Source organism: Carcharhinus amblyrhynchos, chromosome 14 (assembly GCF_965287045.1).
Source record: "Carcharhinus amblyrhynchos chromosome 14, sCarAmb.v2.hapA, whole genome shotgun sequence".
NCBI lineage: Eukaryota > Metazoa > Chordata > Chondrichthyes > Carcharhiniformes > Carcharhinidae > Carcharhinus > Carcharhinus amblyrhynchos.
Window position 1 is genome coordinate 3,808,886 of NC_137337.1, and position 22,485 is coordinate 3,831,370.

Here is a 22,485-nt window from a genome sequence, read left to right on the forward strand (position 1 = left end):
GCATAGAATGAGGCTATTTCTGCTAACTCTTAAAAGAGCTATCCAATTTAGTCCCATATTCCTCACCATCCTTGATCCATTTCTTCAATTATTGATCTAATTCAGCTTTGGGAAGTTATTGTCGAGTCTGCTTTCAGCCATTGGAAAATGACCAATCTAACTGAATCCTTAGCTGTAAAAAGTGTCCGCGCACTTGCAACCTGCCGATTCTAAGAGAACAAAATAGGTGTCACAATTTTCGGACATCTTGTTCCTTTTGAGGTTTGTGGGCTGGACTGTGGGAAGTTGGCGTGTTATACAGTATAGAAAAAAGCTGAACTAAAAGCAGCATTTTATAGCTGTCCCCTTAACAGGACAAGGTCTGCATGAAAACAGTGCTCTGCAAAACTTGTGCCAGTGGGAAAATGGAGTTATTTTTATTATTGCAAAATCACAGATTTTAGCTGGTGAATTGTGGACAGTTTTGGGGACTACACTTTAAGAAAGATGTCAAGTCCTTGGACAGGGTGCAGAAGAGATTTACAAGATTGGTACTGGGAATGAGGAACTTCAGTTCTGTGGAAAGTGTGGAAAAGCTGGGCTTGTTAACCCTTAGAGCAGAGAATTTAAAAGGAGAATTGATAGAGCTATGCAAATTCATAAAGGATTTTGACAGAGTAAATGAAGAACTGTTTCCACTGGCTGGAGGGATAATAACCAGAGGATGGAAATTTAAACAATAGAACTGGAGGGGACACAGTGAAGCATTTTTTTCACACAGTAAGTTATCAGGGTTTGAAACCCACTGCTTAATAGGAGGTAGAAGTAGATTAAATTGTAAATTTCAGAAGGGGAATTGGATAAATACTTTAAGGGAAAGTAATTTTCACAGCCATGGAGGGTGTGCAGGGGAGTGAGACAAATTGGATCATTCTAAAAGTATTGGGAAAACCACATCTTCCAGAATTGTACTTCCCTTTTAGAATTTGGAGGGCCACTGTGTTATTTGGACATTGATTTTTTTCTAAAAGGTCACGGCTAGAATTTTACATACCAAGTTTGGAAGTGCCTTCCACCTGAAATCATGTGAGATCACACAGGAAAAAACCCCATCCTCTTCCCACTCACCCTAGCAGCACGTACTTCATGTGAAATCAAGCTCTGGGCTAACTGCAGGCAGGAGCATGTTTCACATCCGTTTCCAAGTCCACCATCTGCATGCACTTGATGGGTAAACATTTTCAGCCTATAAGTTCAGTTCTGGAATGGGGGCAAACATACCTTTTCTTGGAATCACCTGACCAGCATGACAGAAAAGACTATTTTTTTTCCTGCATTAATTACGTTAATTAATGGAAAAAACTGGTTTAATGGCAAAGGCTAGTGATATGCTGAAAACCAGATGGCAGAGATGAACTTTAAGTTTTGAATTTGTTGTTTTGAATTTCATTGGGACCGAACTCAGAAACTGAGAAGTTGCCGAACTCACACTCTCTTTGCCTTACTTGAAACCATGTGATTGTCAGTATCCAGTTGGGAATTATCACCTCAGCGGAACTGTCTGTCTTTGAAAATCTGAGAAGCTGAGGTGAGAAGGATTGATCTACCTCTATTTTCCTCCACATTGAAACTCCCTAGCTGAGAAACTCCAGGCTTCTACTGGGACTAATGATATATCTTCACACGAGTGCTCGTGCACCCAGCATTAAAATCCTGTAAATTGTATCTTTTTTTGTTATAAATTCACTTTTCAACTGCAGAGACTCTTGTTTGTTTGTACTTTGTTGGCATGTGTACATGTGTGGGCGGGCACGTAAGTGATTTAAAAATGTTTTCATTCATTCGTGGGACATGCATTTATTGCCCGTCCCTAGTTGCCCTTGAGAAGGTGGTGGTGAGCTGCCATCTTGAATCGGTGCAGTCCATGTACTGTGGGTTGCCACAATGCTGTTCGGGAGGCAATTCAGGATTTTGACTCAGTGACAGCCGAGTCAGGATGGTGAGTGGCTTCGAGGGGAACTTGCAGGTGTTCCTATGTATCTGCTGCCCTTGTCTTTCTGGGTGTAAGTAGTTGTGGGTTTGGAAGGTGCTGTCTAAGGATTTTGGTGAATTGCTGCAGTGCATCTTGAAGATAGTACATACTGCTGCTACTGAGTGTCAGTAGTAGAGGGAGTGGATGTTGTGCCAATCAAGCAAGCTGCTTTGTCTTGGATGGTGTCAAGTTTCTTCACTGTGCGTGTAATAGTTATACTTCCAGGTTACAATTGTGTTAACCAGTTCTTGGCAATTTATTTTTGTTTTTAATATATCAATTATTCTGTTTATTGAAAGAAGCCTCATTAAAATCTCTTCCAATTTGGGTCCAACAGTAGCAAAGGTAAATAATTGGCCATTTTGGTGAGTAGATTAAACTTTAAAACTCATGCATCAGAATTCTACTGCCCTGCCCCTACAGAATCGGAGCCAGTAAGGGACAGACAATGGAAATGTCCGCTGACCTTGGGTGGGAATTTCTGGTCTTGCTCACTCGGGCATGGCTGTAAAATCCTGTCCATGGCATGACCTGTGAAGTAGTGGGGCTAGAGAGACTTTGCACTCCTCCCATTCTGGATGTAGTACAAAGATCTGACACAGACACAATAAACCGATTGCCCTCCTTCTGTGCTGCATTATTCTATGACGCTATATTCTACAAGGCTATTTACTGCATCACAAATGTAAATATGCAGGTAATAACCCCAGCTATTTAATGGGCTGTGAGATGATTTGATGCGTAAAGATCATGTCACTTACCCTCTGAAACTGTGTTTGAAAACTTTGCAACAAGATGAATTATACAGTGGTTGTGAAGGAGGCTGAGAGCAGGCACAAGCAGTGGCTAAACAAACACCTTTTTGAGCAGTCAGCTGAGTCGATGGTGAAGGGGGAAACCTAGCGGTCTCTGCAGACTGAACAAAACAAATGTTACCTTGATAAAATTGGGATTCTGGGCCTTAGCCTGGTTATTTCAGGGTTGAATTCCACAATTCCTTTCATTTTTCCATAATTATCAATCGCTGGACAGAACATTTGACCGGTTAATATACTGATGTTTATTCCTTAATCTTAATTCACATTGGATTGATTGGTGCTTCTTTCTCCCAATCCTCCTTTTTCCAGTTTTGAACTTCCTCAAAACTACTAAATCTGTAACTTCTTCCAGTTCAGGTGAAAGGTCTGCCTGAAATGTTAACTGTTTCTCTTTCCATGGATACTACCTGGCCTGCCAAGTATTTCCAGCATTCTCTGTTTTATTAAACATTAAGGTATCATTGTGGCCGACACATTCAACGTCTGAAGTTTCCTGTCTGCATCAGTCCTTCTCTCTGACTGTCGCAGGCTGAAGTGCGCGATATCCCTGCGTGATGTCTCACTCACCAAACAGTACAGGATGGGGTCCAGAATGCAGTTTAAGCAAACCAGAGCTACTGACAATCGGTAAGGGATGAAGATGGAATTTGCAATGCTACAGTTTTTCTCTGCGATGCCCCGGATCAACAGCATGGCATGGTATGGGGTGAAGCAGATGGTGTAGCTCACTGTGATGCCCAGCATCAGCTCCACTGCCCTTCTCTTCTCATGGTGCTGAGTGGCCATATTGTTCTTGAGAGATCTGTAAATTTTGTAGTAGAAGGTGATGATCAGGGCCAATGGGAGCAGGAAGCCAAAGGTTATCCTGAAATAATTGAGCTTTGCCTTCCAAGGTTCAATTGGGTAAATATCGTAACACAAGTTGTGTTGATTGACATCAGCGTGAATCTCTGGCATGATCAACAGTTCAAGATTGAAAGCTGATTGGCTGACCCAGACAATGCAGCTAATTATGATCGCAGTTTGCACAGTGCGGGCTCCAGTCATCTGCAGAGGGTGAACTATCCCGAGGTATCGGTCAAAGGAGATACAACACAAGAAGCCGGAGCTTGCATACAAATTGGTGTGGGTCAAAAAGGTGCAGATTTGGCACATTGTGTTCCCAGCTCGCCAGTCATCTTCGTGCATAGTGAAATCAATCCAGAACGGCAATGTTAGTATGTACAGCAGATCGGCCAGGGTTAGATTGAAGAGGTATATTCCAAGCTCATTCTTGCGTTTCACTTGCTTGTAGGCTGCATAAAGGGCAAGACAGTTTACTGGCAGGCCCACGATGAACACCATAGTATAGACAGTTGGGAATAACCACAGGTTGATGGAATGTTGAATGAAGCATGAATCATTCTATTAAGAGGGTCAAGAAATGAGTGATTGAAAAATGGAGGAGAGATATACACAAAGACATACCCACTGTAACTTCCACCCAAAGAGTGCGCAGGCACTGAATGCAACCATGCATCATGGGACCATGACTATTCTAATAATGACTCAGCTATTTAGAACTGAGGCAAGGGGAAATTTCTTCCCTTACAGATGAGAATCTCTGGAATTCTCTATCTCAGAAGGTTGTGCATGCTTGCCATTGAGAATATTTGTGAGAAAAAAGACCTCACACTGTCTTTTTGTAAAAATATAGAGGTATCCTCATTGCTATTTTAAGATTTAAAACTGGACTTTGGCTGAATGAGATCCTTTAAATGCTTGAACCCACATATGTCCATGGCCCCAGAACAAAGGTGCTGGGAAATCTCACACTCTGTTACCTCTGAGGAGACTCTAACAATCACTTGGGGACTGAAAACTCCAGCTTCAGTATGAGCAATACAAAGGCTATTTGTATTTAATAGCTCAGGGTGGCCAGAAAGAGATAATGGTCCGCTAACACAAATGACCTCACAACATTCCTTCCAATTTGCCATAACTGAGACATTTGACAATTTTCGAAACTCTGTGGCATTCCAAAAGCTGCATACACATCCTTTGTTGGAGACCAGGTGGAGAGAAGGGGCTCATGTAACATAGGCTTCTGGCTTGTTGAACAATTATACTATTTTGCTGAGCTGAAATCTCAATCTGCTCTTTACCATCTTTACCATAGTGGCGCAGTGATTAGAACAACGCCAGGGACCCAAGTTTGATTCCAGTCCTGAGTGACTGTGTGGAATTTACACATTCTCTCTGTATACATGCCACTGCGGATCGTGTCTTCATATACACTCTAGACCCTGACCTTTGGAATATAAGGAATACCTTAAATCAGACCGTCCAATTGTATTATTAACCCCAGCCTGGTTCACAGGGCCTCAGCGCGATGGACAATTTCCACTCAGGAGGACTGGCTGGAGGGAAGGTGAACTCAGAGAGCAGGCAAAATTGCAAATCACTGTGGCAAACCCCCAGGAACTCTTACAGAGAATGACCGATAAATGTTTCAGGAAGTGTATCAGAAAACCAGGAAGTTCAATGGGCAATTCTGATCAGAAATGTGTAGCTATGTGTATGGATCAATACATGGATGCCTGCAGTACAGTGTCATGAACACACAACCCCAACATGCAACTGTACAGCAAGATGTACTGTTGTGTACATCCGTGCACAACGAAAGTATGCACAGATGTAACTGTAGCAAATGAGCAAGGTTTGTACTGCATTTATATCAATCTGGGAAAGACAAGCACTCAAGCAAGTTGCTGTGCAACACAAGGTGCTGTATATGTTTCAGGAAAGTTGCTAACTTGTCTAGGATATAAAACAATTGTGTCAGCCTATATTCTGTGGACTTAATAAGACATCACAGCACCAGGGACCCAGGTTCAATTCCCGGTTGGGTCACTGTCTGTGTGGAGTCTGCACGTTCTCCCTGTGTCTGCATGGGTTTCCTCCAGGTGCTCCAGTTTCTTCCCACAGAAGATGTGCTGGTTAAGTGCATTGGCCATGCTAAATCCTCCCTCAGTGTGCCCGAACAGGTGTCGGAGTGTGATGACTATGGGGATTTTTACAGTAATTTCATTGAAGTGAATGAATAAGCCAACTTGTGACACAAGTTTTATTGACTTAAAAACTGAATAAAAACTGAAGTGTCTGCCACATCATCACCTCAGGCAACTGCTCTGATGTGCATGCGTGTGTCTGCGTGCATGTGTGTGTGTGTGCGTGCGTGTGTGTGTGCACGTATGTGCATGCCTGTCAACCAGCTTCTATTCATTAATATGAAACAATGAAAAGGTTGGTCAAACAAGTTGCTTTTAAAGAGGATCTTGAAGGAGAAGATGGAGGTGAGGAGAGTTAGGGAGGAAACTGTAGAATTTAAGATTTCAAGGGTTGAAATCTTGGCCACCAGTGCTGGAACAAAGGAAGTGGCAGCTGCCTCTGCAACCAGATGCTCTTATTGCAATATTAACACAGGGACATTCACCCCAACAAACTTAATGAAACAGAAGTGCCTTCATTGCTACAGAGTACAGCAAAGCAATACAACAAAACAACCAAAATGCACAGCTGAACAACTCCACTTTGCCCAAGCCCCATAGCCCTTGATACAGTGCCCAAAATTCCCTAGCTCTCTGTCTTGAATGAGAGGGATGGAGTTAAATTAGACAACATTAATTTCTTCTCTCACCACCCATCTGTAAATAAAAAGATATTTTGATTTGTTTCCCTATATAGGTGGTGGCGTATACACAGAGAGAATGTGTAAATTCCACACAGACTGTCACTCAGGGCTGGAATCAAACCTGGGTCCCTGGCATTGTTCTAATCACTGTGCCACTATGGTAAAGATGGTAAAGAGCAGATTGAGATTTCAGCTCAGCAAAATAGTGTAATTGTTCAACAAGCCAGAAGCCTATGTTACATGAGCCCCTTCTCTCCACCTGGTCTCCAACAAAGGATGTGTATGCAGCATTTGGAATGCTACGGAGTTTCGAAAATTGCCAAATGTCTCAGCTATTGCAAATTGGAAGAAATGTTGTGAGGTCATTTGTGTTAGCGGACCATTATCTCTTTCTGGCCACCCTGGGTTATTAAATACAAATGGCCTTTGTATTGCTCATGGTTGCTGCAGTCAGTAGAGGGGCCTGGGTCATCCATTCTGAAGTCACTTTGTGAGATCTGCTGAAGGAATGACCACCTGATTCGGACCCTAGTTTGTGGGATTCCTAAGTAACCAGTGTGAGTATGTGCAATTGTTTAGAGAATTAGTAAAAATGTTTCAGAGTATCCCAAGTTGTGTGTGATTAATTTCAAGAGTAGAGTCGAGGACTCTTGGACAAAATGCTGTAATGTTCTATGTTCTAAAAGGGAGGTCTCACAGTGCCAATTATGTCTCTGATTTACACTTTTTTGAAGCTCTGTTCTACAATTTCTAATACTATACATATGTAAATTATTGCTCTTGAGTGCCATGTATGTTAGGAGGGTTATTAACCATCAAAAAGAGTAGAACTGACTCTAAACCCCTGGAAACAGACAGATGCTACTTTTGATACAGAATGCAGCATCAACTTCCTTCATGCAAGTGGACTTTGTGACTCCAGGAACCCTGTCTTCACCTCCTGGAGGGCATACCTAGAGAAACACCAGCATATCTAAAAATGAGGTGTCGACCTGATGAAGCTGCAACACAGGGTTACTTGTATGCTAAACAGCATAAGCAACAAGAAACAGACTGAGCCAAGCAATTCCACAACCAACTGGTCAGCTCTGAGCCCTGCAGTCCCACACCCAGTCAGGAATGGTTTGTATTCATTCATTCCTTTTTATATTCATTTGTGGGGCATGGGTGTCACTGGCTGACCAGCATTTATTGCCCATCCCTTGGTGTCCAAGGACAGTTGAGAGTCAATCACATTGTTGTGGCTCTGGTCACATGTAGGGCAGACTGGGTAAGGACAGATTTCCTTCCCTAAAGGGCATTAGTGACCAGATAGGTTTTTCCATCGACAATGGTTCATGGTCATCAGTAGATTTTTAATTCCAGATATTTTTTATTGAATTGAACCCAGGTCATAGTATCATAGAAATGCTACAGTACAGAAAAAGCCCATTTGGCCAATCGAGTCTGCACCGACAACAATCCCACCCATTCCCTACCCCCATATTCCTATATACCCGCTAATCCCTCTAACCTACACATCTCAGAACACTAAGGAGCAATTTTAGCATGGCCAATCAACCTAATCTGCACATCTTTGGACTGTGGGAGGAAACCGCAGCACCCGGAGGAAACACATGCAGACACGGGGTGAATGTGCAAACTCCACACAGTCAGTGATCCAAACCGTGAATGGAATCCAGGTCCCTGGAGCTGTGAAAGCAACAATGCTAACCACTGTACTACTGTGCCGCCCTCGAATCCAGGCCCCTAGAACATTAGCTGAATTTCTGGATTAATAGTCTAGCGACAATAACACCAGGCCATTGCCTTGCCTGGTGTGGACAATTAAACAACTCACCGGAGGAGGGGGTCCACAAACATCCCCATCTACAATGATGGGGGAGCCCAGTGCTTTAGTGTAAAATATAAGGCTAAGGCACTTCAGGCAGAAGTGCTGAATGGGTGATCCATCTCAGCCTCTTCTGGGAGCCCACAGTCTTGAGCCAATCAATTCACTCCACGTGATATCAAGTAACGACTGAAGACACTGGATGCAATGGATGCTGAAAATATTCTGGTAACAGTACTGAAGACTTGTGCTCAAGAACTTCTGCAACCCTAGCCAAAGCCGTTGCAGTACAGATACAACACTGGCATCCACCCAGCAATGTGGAAAATTGCCCAGTTATGTCTTATACAGAAGAAACAGGACAAATCTAACTTGGCCAATTACCGCCCCATCGATCTACTCTCAATCATCAAAAGTGATGGAAGGGGTCATCAACAGAGCTATCAAGCAGCGCTTGTTTCATAATAACTTGCAACTTGATGCTCAGTTTGGGTTCCACCAGAGTCACTCAGCCACTGACCTCATTACAGTCTTAGTTCAAAAATGGACAAAAGAGCTGAACTCCAGAAGTGAGGTCTCACCTACAAGGCACAAGTCAGGAATGTGATGGAGTACTCTCCACTTGTGTGAATGAGTGCAGCTCCAACAGCATTCAAGAATCTCAACACCATCCAGGACAAAGCAGCCTACCAAAATGTACCTTATCCACATTCATTCCCTCCATCACCAACACTGATTGGCAGCCGTGTGTGCCCTCTACAAAATGCACTGCGGCAATTCACTATAGCTTCACTGGCAGCAACTTCCAAACTCACGAACACTATCATCTAGGAGGACAAGGACAACAGATACATGGGAACATCACCTCCTGGAAGCTGCCCTTCAAGTCACTTGGAAATGTATCAGCATTCCTTCACTGTCGCTGGGTCAAAATCCTGGAACCCTCCCGAACAGCACTGTAGCTATACCTACACACATGGGCGACAGTGGTTCAAGAAGGCAGCTTACCATCTTCTCAAGGGCAATTAACAATGAGCAATAAATTCTGGCCGAGCCAGAGATGTCCATGTTCCACAAACAAACAAGAGAAACATTTGTTCAGAGTTCCTCCAATTGGGTACTATAACTTAGGCATAAGATTGGCAGAAATCCTCGTGGCTATAGGGATTCTGATGATCTGAAAGGTGTTTCTGTATATTTTAACTGTTGCAGGTTTATTTCCAATGCAGGGAAATGAAAGTTTTGACAGTCAAAAGGAGGGCATATGTGCCTACTCATAAGGTTCAGACTCATTAGATCAAAAGGCCATTAAATAGGGAAGAAGCAGGCTATTTGACCCATTTCACAAGCACCCAAACAATCCATCTATCCAAAACTTCAGGCACCATATACCCAAAGTGTGGCAGAACCTGCAGATCATGCATTGGACTTATAAGCTACCTCAGAACCCAGTGAAATAGATTTCCTCAATCTGAGATACCACTTAAGAAGGAAACAGTAAAAGCAAAATTTGCTGGAAATCTGTAATAATAATAGAAAGTACTCAGCAGATCTGGCAGCGTTTGTGAAAAGGAAAGCAGAAGTAATGCTTCAATCCAATATCACTCTTATTCTGAAGTTCTGAACTTTTTCAGCACTTTCTATATTAATGCTTAAGAAGATGTTGGGCTAGAAATTGTTGCTGGATGATGACAAACTATTAATCTATTCAAATGGTTCCCCTTTCTGCATTTCAGCGGAAGAAATTAATCAAATTGTTGTAAATAGGTTAACTCTTAACTTCTCTATTGAAAAGTGTAGCTATGAGGATGGATTAGAGAGGTTGGGACTGTTTTCCTTGGAGAAAAGGCAGAGGTTTGATCAAGGTATTCAAGATCCCGAGGATATGGACATGGAGATTAGTGGGAAACTGTTCCCTCTCAAGAGTACATCAAGACCAGAGGGCATAGATTTAAAATAAGGGCAAAAGGTGAGGAAAAATGTTTTCACCCAGAGGGTGGTTGGAACCTGAAATGTACTGCTATCTAAAAATAAATAATGTGCAAGGTTGTGGGGGTAAGGCAGGGGACTGAGATTACGTAGAATGCTCTTTTAGAGGGCCAGTGCAGGTTTGATGGGCTGAATTGCCTCCTTCTGCACTGTAAAGGTTCTGTGAAATAGAAGTATTTTACAACCCAATACATGCTTGTCTTGCTTTAATACCAACAGTTATTTCCATTTTCATATACTAGGAAATGTGTAAAATGTACATTGAATTAGTACCTGAAAAATTATAAACATCTATGTGTGATCCTTTATCATTTTGCTTTTCTGATTTTGTCTAGATATTGGTGCTGTTTAGCATCTGAGTCAAAGGTGACAAGTTCAACCATGTCATTGTTATTTATGACACACTGGTGCTTTCAAAGTACACAGTTACATCTACCAACAGGAAACTGAATGTGGTGCGCTCACAATTGAGATAAAATACTGCGGAGATAGGAAATCTGGATGGCAAACAGAAAATGCTTCTCCTGAAATACTAACTCCGTCTCACTCTCCAAAAGCCATTTGACATGCTGAGTATTTTCAACATTTTCTGTTTTTTATTACACAAACAGCAGGGATGCTGGCAATGTGAATCTTGATTCAGTCATTGTCAGGCAGTTTAGAGAGTCACGTGGCACATATCAGTCCCTACTCACTTTCAGACCACACTCACAATCAGACCCAGCTCACTATTAGAACACATTCACAATCAGTCCCTGCTCACAATCAGACCACACTTACAATCAGTCCCTGCTCACACTCAGACCCAGCTCACTATTAGGACACATTCACAATCAGTCCCTGCTCACAATCAGACCACACTTACAATCAGTCCCTGCTCACACTCAGACCCAGCTCACTATTAAAACACACTCACAATCAGACCACACTCACGATCTGGACCCTGGAGAACTGATGCACTCTTTGTTCTGTATGATCAGACCCTTTGCCTGGTCTTCCCAATCACCCCAATTCTCAAAAATATAAACTACAACCTGCAATGAGAATTATTTTATAAATAATGCAACATTGCTGATAAAACACTCTACTCATTCCTATGGCCTTTCTGTGAGAATGTATTTAGTTTCTTTTACTGGTTAATGTTGTATGCAGCGTTTACTCAGACCAAGTGATCAGTAAATGTAGAGATGGATGTTGAAATATGGAATTGGAAGTGTAGAGGGCTGAGTTGTTGCTAGGTGTAGCAGTTATTTATGATCTCTGATGGTGACTGAATCTTGATTTGTACCTGAGGCACAGCAGTTTCTGCCAACTTGTCTGGGCCTAAACTGATATATGTGGAGGCCTCACTAAATCTGACTGAATTACTATTCTCAGCTTGGCATGAAACAGTAATCCTGATAATGAAGACTGGAATTTATGGTCGATTCCTCAAATCTCCAACCTCCCCACTTGCCCTCTGGCCTTTCGATTCATTCCCTTCAGCTGGCCTTCTGGAACAGCCGTAACTCTGTGTTTCAGGGCTGCTGCAAGTGCATCCTTCTGCAGTAAGCTATTCCCTTCCTAATAATATCATGGTCAGGACATCTAGAATGAGATCGATTGGGTCATGTGAAGTTGTACTGAAAACACAAACAACTACAGTTTAATACATGTACCACTGCTCCAGGCAAAATCACTTAGCCATGAATGGTAGAATTACATAGGAACGTAGGAACAAAGGGAGGTATTCAATACATGGATAGAAAACAGACTGGGGCTGATGGAATTTAGTGCAGGAGAATAGGAGGTGACGGATTTTGGCAGAAGAGAGACAGAGAGGCAATGGCACAGTTATAAGAAGCTGCAGTCACAGAGAGGTCCGGGATGCATATGAATAGAGGATGGCATTTGAAGGAACCAGGACATATGGAGAGAGGATGGTTAGCAAAGAATATGGGACCTCGGGCTTTATAAAGAGAGGGATTGAATACAGAAGCAAGGGGATTTTGTTGAAATTCTGGTTCGGCCACAACAAGAGTATTGTGTACAGTTCTGATTACACTTTAGCAGAACATGAGGGTCCTTGAGAGGGTGCAGAGGAGATTTACTGGAATGATTGCAGAGCTGAAGGGCTTGAACCACAAGATTAGGTTGGAGAAGTTGGAGCTGTTCTCACTGCAGCAGCAGAGAATGAGAGGAGATTTGATTGAGGTGTACAAGATTATAATCATATTTCTGGATGTGGAAAAAGTTGGAGAAGTCTTGAGTGGAACAGAAAAGCTGGCATGGAATTGTTGGGCCAAATGGCCTGTGTCTATTTCTTTTATCTATTCTCATCATTCACAGGTAAAGACCTTTCTTCTGAATTCAGTATTGGATGTATTAGTTAGTGCAATAATTTCTTATAATCTAATTCTTGGGGCATGATTTTTCAGATAGAGTTTCCGTCCTGTCATTACTGCAGCCTCGCAGCCATTTAACACTCCATGAAGATGGAATTTCTATCTCTCATTTGGGCTACCTCAGAGTTGTGAGACACTCAGATTGTCTGGTAGCTCTGTTGTCCCAGTCGCAGCAGAAACAGCGGTCAGGCCTGGGACTAAATGCAGTCTCTAGATTTTAAATCCTGGAGCCCAGGGCAATGAGAGTTTGGGGCTGGCATAGGGCACTTGCACTGTGATAACCCCCAGGACTTGCATGGGGAATCACTGATTTACCTCCCTGTAGGACTCATGGAATACGAGTTCCCTGGGATTGGTAATTAACTCACCAGGTGGTGTTTGTACAATGTCCTAGCTAATGTTTATTCCTCAACCAATAGTGCTCAGAAACAATTTTTGGTCATTATTAAATGGAGATACATCTGGGTTTGGGTAACCCGTTCCTCCTGTCCACTCAATTTTACACTGCGCTCTCCGTCTCAGATACTGCCTTCAAAGGGTGTAAATTTTGCCCAATGAGTAAGTCTGCAGCTGAAGGGGTATGATAACCCTTTGGTCTAGTCCGACTTTGTGCAAATCTGAAATAAAATCAAAAAAATGCTTGAAAAAGCTCAGCAGCTTAGGCAGCATCTGTGGAGACAAACAGAGTTAACGTTTCACGTTAGAGCTGAAGAAAGATATAAATGTGGGAGTTTTTAATCCAATGGAAGGGGCGGGGGCAGCAAGAACAAACTACAAACTGATTAGAACCTCTGGTTGTTTCGTGTGTTTTTCTCTTTTTGTTATGCTGGGTTGTCTTCATCTTGGTTGTTATCTCTTCATGTTGTATTCAGATGGTTTTTATGTAATCATTCATGCCCGATTTGAGCACATTTGTTTCTTTGCTTATTACTGTTCCTTTTGCTTGTCATATCATGAAATATTCTACTATTCAATCTCCCCTGGCCTCCACTTTATCACAGAACTTCCTTCTTTGTTCTTCCTGTCCCTTCCTCCTTTCCACTGACCCAAAAAACTCTTATATCTCAACCCTCCTTCCTTTAACATAGAAACATAAAAACTAAGAGCAGGCCATTTGGCCCTTCGAGCATGCTCCACATTCACTTTGATCATGGCTGATCATCAAATTCAATATCCTGATCTCCCTTTCCCGCATATCCCTTGATGCCTTTAGACCCAAGAGCTTTATCAAATTTCATTTTGAAATCACACGTTTTGGCTTCAACTACTTTATGTGGTAGTGAATTCCACACATTCACTTCCCTCTGGGTGAAGAAACTTCTTCTCCTCATCTCAGTTCTGAAAGGTTTACCCCTTATCCTCAAACTATGACCTCTAGTTCTGGACTCCCCCACCATTGGGAACATTCTTTCAGAATCTCCCCTGTTTGAATTTTATAAGTCCCTGTGAGATCCCCTCTCACTCTTCTAAACTCCAGTGAATATAATCCTAACCAATACAAGCCTAGCCTCTCCTCATATGACAGACTTGCCATCCTGGGAATCGTCCTGGTAACCTTTGCCGCACTCTCTCTACGTCAAGGACATCCTTCCTAAGATGGGAGCACCAAAACTGCACACAATACTCTAGGTGTGGCCTCACCAAAGCCCTGTAGAATTGCAGCAAAAACATCCCAATCCCTATACTCAAATCCTCTCACTATGAAGGCCAACATACCATTTGTCTTCTTTACTGCCTGCTGTACCTGCATGCTTACTTTCAGCAACTGATGCACGAGGTCTCGCTGAGTATCTACTTCTCTCAATTTATACCTGTTCAAGTAATAATCTGGCTTCCTATTATTGCTACATGATGAGGTGAAACATTCACTGTGTTTATCTCTCCATGGATGTCATCAGAGCTATTGAGCTTTTCCAGCACTTCTAAAAATTGTTGGTCATCTTTTGCTGGATCGGGTTTCATGATGTTTCACAGTCCCATTACAAGAGTGGTATGGTCAGAGATCCCTACCTCACCTGGCAACATTCCTGTTCCATTAGAGTGGCATGGTCAGAGATTGGAGTCCAGAGGTCTCAATCCCTATCTCACCTCACAGCTTTCCTAAGTGGTGACAGGACAAAAAATGGAATAGCAGTTTGCTGGTAGCTCACTTAATAAAACCAGAGCCCAGTATAATACTCTGACAAAGCATCATCCAGACTTGAAACATTGGCTATTCTCTCTCCACAGATACTGTCAGACTTGCTGAGATTTTCCAGCATTTGCAGAAATTTGCTTTTATCCCAGTAAATACTGATTGACCAAGGATGTGAAAATCTCAGGCTCCAGTTAAAGCTGGCTGTTCTTGTGCTGGGAACAGTGAAGGCTGGCCAACTAGAGCCAATGCCCCAGTTCACAGCAAGGTGGGAAAAGATTCTGGCTCCACATTAAGGACAATGATTGCATTTAGATAGCCTTCACCATCACAGCATTTCCCATAGTGCTTTGGAAGCAATGAAAAACTTCAGGCGTGCAGTCACTGGTATAATATAGGAAACACTGTAGCCAATTTGGGCGCAACCAAAAGCAATTTAATATTGACCAATAATCATTTTTGAGCACTATTGGTCAAGGAGTAAACACTGGCCAGGGCGTTGTGGAGAAATTCTTTGTTTGTCTTTGAATAGTACCTTGAGATCTCTTACTCCCACCTGAGCAGACAGACTTACTTTAACATCTCAGCTGAAACACGGCAGCATTGACAGTGCAGGAAATGTCAGCCTAGGTTTTTATCCTCAAATCACAAATCAGTGTGGACGCCATGCTCTAAGGGATGTGGACTAAGAGACGGGATCTTGATCCATTGGGCCAGTAGGCTGACGAATGGCAAATGGAGTTTTATTTGGATAAATGCGAGGTGATGCACTTTGATAGATCGAACCAAGGAAGGATTTACTCAGTTAATGGTATGGCATTGGGGAGAGTTACGGAACAAAGAGATCTAGGGGTACACGTGCTCCTTGAAAGCGAAGTCACAGGTGGACAGAGTGGTGAAGAAGGCATTCGGCATGCTTGGTTTCGTTGGTCAGAACACTGAATACAGGAGTTGGAACGTCTTTTGAAGTTGTACAAGACATTGGTAAGGTCACACTTGGAATACCGTGTACAATTCTGGTCACTCTATTATAGAAAACACTGTATAATAACACTGTATAAAGTCAACGTAGTCGAGGAGAATATTGAAATACAGGCTTTTAGACTAGACGGGATTGAGGTACATAAGGAGGAGGTGTTAGCAATTCTTGAGAGTTAGAAAATAGATGAGTCCCCTGGGCCGGATGGGATTTACCCTAGGATTCTCTGGGAGGCTTGGGAGGAGATTGCAGAGCCTTTGGCTTTGATCTTCATTTCGTCATTGGCTACAGGTATAGCGCCAGAAGACTGAAGGATAGCAAATGTTGTCCCCTTGTTCAAGAAGGGGAGTAGAGACCATCCTGGGAATTATAGACCAGTGAGCCTTACTTCTGTTGTGGGCAAAGTTTTGGAAAGAATTATAAGGCATAGGATTTATAATCATCTAGAGAGAAATAAATTGATTAGGGATAGTCAACACGGTTTTGTGAAGGGTAGGTCGTGCCTCACAAACCTTATCGAGTTTTTTGAAAAGGTGACCAAAGAGGTGGATAAGGGTAAGGCAGTTGACGTGGTGTATATGGATTTTAGCAAAGCGTTTGATAAGGTTTCCCATGGTAGGCTACTGCAGAAAATGCAGATGCATGGGATTGAAGGTGATTTAGCAGTTTGGATCAGGAATTGGCTAGCTGATAGAAGACAGAGGGTGGTGGTTGATGGGAAATATTCAACTTGGAGTTCAGTTACAAGTGGTGTACCTCAGGGATCTGTTTTGGAGCCACTGCTGTTTGTCATTTTTATAAATGACCAAGATGAGGTGTAGAAGGATGGGTTAGTAAATTTGCTGATGATACCAAAGTCGGAGGAGTTGTAGACAGTGAAGATGGATGTTACAGTTTGCAGAGGGACGTAGATAAGCTGCAGAGCTGGGCTGAGAGGTGGCAAATGGAGTTTATTGCGGAAAAGTGTGAGGTGATTCATTTGGTAAGAGTAACAGGAGTACAGAATATAGGGCTAATGGAAGGACTCCTGGTAGTGTTGACGAGCAGAGAGATCTCGGTGTACATGTGCATAGATCCCTGAAAGTTGGCACCCAGGTTGATAAGGTTGTTAAGAAGGCATTTGGTGTGTTAGCTTTTATTGGTAGAGGGATTGAATTTCGGAGCCGTGAGGTTCGAAATTTTGTTACAACTGTACAGAACTCTGGCACGGCCGCACTTGGAGTATTGTGTACAGTTCTGGTCGCCGCATTATAAGAAGGATGTGGAGGCATTGGAAAGGGTGCAGAGGAGGTTTACCAGGATGTTGCCTGGTATGGTGGGAAGGTTTTATGAGGAAAGGCTGAGGGACTTGAGGTTGTTTTCATAGAAAGAAGAAGGATAAGAGGTGACCTAATTGAGGCATACAAGATGATCAGAGGGTTAGATAGAATGGATAGTGAGAGCCTTTTTCCTTGGATGGTGATGGCTAACACAAGGGGACATAGCTTTAAATTGAGGGATGGTAATTATAGGACGGATGTCAGAGGTAGGTTCTTTACTCAGAGGGTAGTAAGGTTGTGGAATGCCCTGCCTGCAGCAGTTGTGGACTCACCAACTTTAAGGGCGTTCAAATGGTCAGTGGATAAGCATATGGATAACATTGGAATAGTTTAGGTTAGAGGGTCATTAGATTGGTTTCACTGGTCGGCGCAACATCGAGGGCCGAAGGGCCTGTAATGTTCTATTTATATTCTGTTTAGTCTTCTGATCTGTCACCCACCTTTGCATCAATATGTGCTTTTTCTTTAAGTTTGATGCTATCTTTAACTTTTTTAGTTAACCACGAATGGTGGGTTCTTGCTTTGGAATTGTTCTTTCTTGTTGTGCTGAACAAAGACACCAATGTCAGACTCCTATTTATTGACTACAGCTCAGCCTTCAACACCATTATTCCGACGAAACCCATCTCCAAACTCCATGGCCTCCCGCTGCAACTGGATCCTGAACTTCTTAACTCACAGACCGCAATCAGTCCAGATAGGCAACAACACCTCCTGTTCGATTTTCAAGTTTGCTGATAATACCACCATGGGGGGGGTCGGATCTCAAACAATGACAAGTCGGAGTACAGGAAAGAAATAGAGAATCTGATGAACTGGTGCAATGACAATAATCTCTCCCTCAATGTCAACAAAATGGAGGAGACTGTCACCGACTTCAGGAAGCATAGTGGAAGACATGCCCCTATCTACATCAATGTGGACGAAATAGAAATGGTCGAGAGCTTCAAGTTCACCAACTTTAAGGGCATTCAAATGGTCAGTGGATAGGCATATAGAACATAGAACATTACAGCACAGAACAGGCCCTTCGGCCCACCATGTTGCGCCGACCAATTAAAAAAGCAATGACCCTCTAACCTAAACCAATCCCTTTCCATCCATAAACCTATCCACGGATCTCTTAAACGCCCCCAAACTAGGCGCATCTACAACTGCAGCAGGCAGGGCATTCCAATCTATCACCACCGTCTGGGTAAAGAACCTACCTCTGACATCCGTCCTATATCTACCACCCCTTAATTTAAAGCTATGCCCCCTCGTGCTAGCTTTCTCCATTCGAGGAAAAAGGCTATCACTGTCCACCCTATCTAAACCTCTAATCATCTTATATGTTTCAATAAGGTCTCCTCTTAGCCGCCTTCTTTCTAACGAAAACAACCCCAAATCCCTCAGTCTCTCCTCATAGGACCTTCCCTCCATACCAGGCAACATCCTGGTAAACCTCCTCTGCACCCTCTCCAATGCCTCCACATCCTTCCTATAATGTGGGGACCAGAGCTGCACACAATACTCCAAGTGCAGCCGCACCAGAGTTTTGTACAGTTGCAACATGACGTTGCAGCTCCTAAATTCAATCCCCCTACCAATAAACGCCAAGACACAGTATGCCTTCCTAACTACCTTATCTACTTGATTCCCAACTTTCAGGGATCTATGTACACATACACCTAGATCCCTCTGTTCATCCACACTATTCAGAGTCCTACCGTTAGCCCTATACTCTACACATCTGTTATTCCTGCCAAAGTGAACTACCTCACACTTTTCCGGATAACATCGGAATAGTTTTTTATGGATAACATCAGAATAGTTTAGGTTAGAGGGTCATTAGATTGGTTCCACTGGTCGGCGCAACATCGAAGGCCGAAGGGCCTGTACTGCACTGTAATGTTCTATGTTCTAAAAGATATTATTAAACTAGAAAGAGTGCAGAAAAGATTTACTAGGATGCTACTGGGACTTGATGATTTAGTTATAAGGAGAGGCTGGATAGACTGGAATCATTTTCTCTTGAGTGTAGGAGGCTGAGGGGTGATCTTATAGAGGTTTATAAAATAATGAGAGATATAGATCAGCTAGATAGTCAATGTCTTTTCCCAAAGGTAGGGGAGTCCAAAGCTAGAGGGTATAGGTTTAAGGTGAGAGGGGGGAGATCAAAAGGGTCCAGGGGGCAGTTTTTTCACATAGAGGTTGGTGAATGTCTGGAACAAGCTGCTAGAGGTAATAGTAGAGGCCGGTACAATTTTGCTTTTTTAAAAAGCATTTAGATAGTTACACAGGTAAGATGGGTATAGAGGGATATGGACCAAATGCGGGCAATTGGGGTTAAACAAAAAGGGACGGCGTGGACAAGTTGAGCCAAAGGGCCTGATTCCATGCTGTAAACCTCAATGACGCTATGACTATGTACAGCAGGCACCTCAAAACACCGGTGAAGTCTCATCAGCACTGCATCTGCAAGATCCTGCACATCCATTGGCAGGATAAGTGCATCAACATCAGTGCTCTCACTCAGGACATCTCCAGCATTGAAACACTGTCCACGCTTGATCAGCTCTGCTGGTCATATGTTTGATATAAAACTCCTGAAACAAGTGCTCTACTCAGAATGTTGACACAGCAAATGAGCCCCAGGAGGGCAAACAAAATGCTTCAACGACACCCTCAAAGCTTCTTTGATAAAGGGCAATATCCCCATTGATACCTGGGAATCCCTGACCCAAGACCACCTGAAGTGGAGAAAAAGAATCCTGGAAGAAGGTGAACATCTTGTGTTTTAACATCAAAAGCAAAATAAAACCAAGCATTGACAGCGAAGGGAGTGGGTGGCAACCCGGACACCCCACACACCCACTGCTCCAACCATCGTCTACCCAACTGTAACAGAGACTGTTGGTCACACGTTGAACTCCTCAATCACCTGAGAACTCATTTTTAGTGTGGAAACAAATCATCCCCAACTCCTAAGAAGCAGGATTAGCTTTTCTCCAGGACCTGTCTGACTCACTATCTTTCTCCACCAGAGGTAGATGAGGCAGTGAGGGTAGCCAGTACCTGCTGGACACAAAGAGCCGTAATGTAATATGGAAGCTACTGGAGTCACTTTCAGGCAGAGAATAAACACCAACAATGTGCACTTACATAGCATCTTTAGCCCAGCAAAAAACTTTACAGGAGAGTTACCAGGTCAAAATACGACACCAAGTCAAAGGAGATATCAGGACAGGTGCTCAGAGGTTTGGTCAAAGAGAAGGAAAGTTAGAGAAAAGGAAGGCCATAGGGAGGGAACTCCAAAGGGTAGGGCTCAGGTAGCTGTCAGCTTTTGCACCACAATCAGTGAAAAATTAAAAACAGATCTGTGCTGTATGAATTTAAAATGGGGTGGCACAGTAGTTAGCACTACTGTCTCACAGTGCCAGGGACCTGGGTTCGATTCCTGGCTTGGGTCACAGTCTATGTGGAGTTTGCATGTTCTCCCCATATCTGTGTGGGTTTCCTCACACATTTTGAAAGATATGGTGCATTGACCTGGTTAGATGCATTGACCCAACTAGATGCCAGAGTGTAGCAAATAGGGGAATTTCACAGTAATTTCATTGCAGTGTTGATGTAAACCTTACTTGTGACTAATAAATATACTTTAAAATGCCTTCCATCACACTAGGGTTTTAGTTTTTGACAACGTGAACTGGGAATTCAATATAATTTCTGATACAAAGTAAAACACGTGTTTTAAAAACACTGTTTGCCTTCACACATGAAGCTTACACATGGAAGAACAAAGAGAGGAGCCAGGTTTTATAGTAGCAAGTGAGCAACTGGGTGAATCTGACATTTTCTGTCCCAGGCTCACCAGACTGCAATTTTGTTCCTGTACAGAAATATCAACACAAGCCTGAAAATCATCAATCTGAAATGCCTTTGGTTTGGCAGAGTTGGGTTAAGACTACACCTGGCCAGCTTTTCTGTATGATTGAACACTTACCGTGGGAGTGCTAGAATTCAGCAGAGTTCTTATCACTTCAGACATTCTTTCAGGACGATTATTCAAAGGCACCCAACAGCTGACTGGTGATGAACAGGAAGCAAACGGCTTCACAAATCGTTGCGTGTGAGCTACAGGAAACCACTCAGCAACTGAAAAATTAAATTTTGTGATCTGAATAAAAAAGGGATGTGAGGATGCCTGCATGTAGTATTGTGGGTAAAGAAAGTTTCAAGTGGCAGCGAGAAGAGAAATTGTAAATGGTTATCTAGCACGCAGTTAAAATTGTGCCTGTGCTTCCAGACAGTTTTAAAATTTTCATCCGTGTCAAATTCATTCATAACCTTGTCCCTCAATATCAATGAAACTTCCTCCAGCCCTATCCCCTCAATATTCCGATGTGCTTCTTTTTTATTGGGCTTCTTCAGCATCTCCAAGTTTAACTGCTCTGTCATTGGGAACCATGCCTAGGCCTGAAACTTTAGAATTCCCTCCTGAAACCATTTTGCTTTCATACCTTTCTTCTGAACAGAAAGGCAAGTGCTGGCTCGGCTACATGTCTGTGGTTTAAAGCTCCCACGGTGCTGTTTGGGAAGTTGCTTGAGGACTTTGACCCATGAAGTAATGACAATATAGTTCCAAGTCAAGACGATGTATGGTTTGAAGGAGGAACTTACGAGATATGGTGCTCAATAGGCCTGCTGTCCTTGTCCTTCTAGATGGTAGAGGACATAGGTTTGAGAGGTGCTGTTGACACCTTGACAATGCCACAGTGCACCTTATAGATGGTATACATTTCAGTGACCGTGCACCACTGATGGACAGAATGAATTTTTAAGATAGGGTGCCGTTCAAGGAGGCTGCTTTTAGTCACCTGCCTTAATGTATCATGAGGCTCAGTGTCAAATTTTGTTTGATGGTTCTGTGATGTGTCTTGTGCCATTTAATTACACACAGGAATTATATAAAAGCCAGGTGATGTTAAAATTGAGAGTGCCTGCATCAATGGACAGCATAGTGGTGCAGTGGTTAGCACTGCTGCCTCACAGTGCTAGGGACCCGGGTTTGATTCCTGACTTGGGTCACTGTCTGTGTGGAGTCGCTATGCTGGATAGGTGCACTGGCCATACTAAATTCTCCCTCCGTGTACTCAACAGGCACCACAGTGTGGCGAATGGGGGATTTTCACAGTAACTTCATTGCAGTGTTAACGTAAGCCTACTTGTGACACTAATAAATAAAGACCATCCCTGCCACCACCAGAGACCTTCCGACCCACCTCCCTCCCCCCACCAGAGAGCCATCTAACCCACCTCCCTCCCCACCCCCCTCCCGATCTGAAGAAGAGAGCCATTGGGA

At 43.1% G+C, this 22,485-nt stretch overlaps 1 protein-coding gene across 1 annotated transcript; it reads right to left on the minus strand.

Annotated features, from left to right (window-relative positions):
* Positions 1-2,882: 2,882 nt before the first annotated feature.
* Positions 2,883-21,184, minus strand: LOC145352198 (G-protein coupled receptor 68-like). Its single transcript, XM_080201928.1, has 2 exons — positions 21,127-21,184; positions 2,883-4,233 (listed from the first exon to the last, which is right to left on the minus strand). The coding sequence occupies exons 1-2, from the start codon at positions 21,169-21,171 to the stop codon at positions 3,280-3,282; spliced, it is 999 nt and encodes a 332-aa protein (XP_080058054.1). The 5' UTR covers positions 21,172-21,184; the 3' UTR covers positions 2,883-3,279.
* Positions 21,185-22,485: the final 1,301 nt, after the last annotated feature.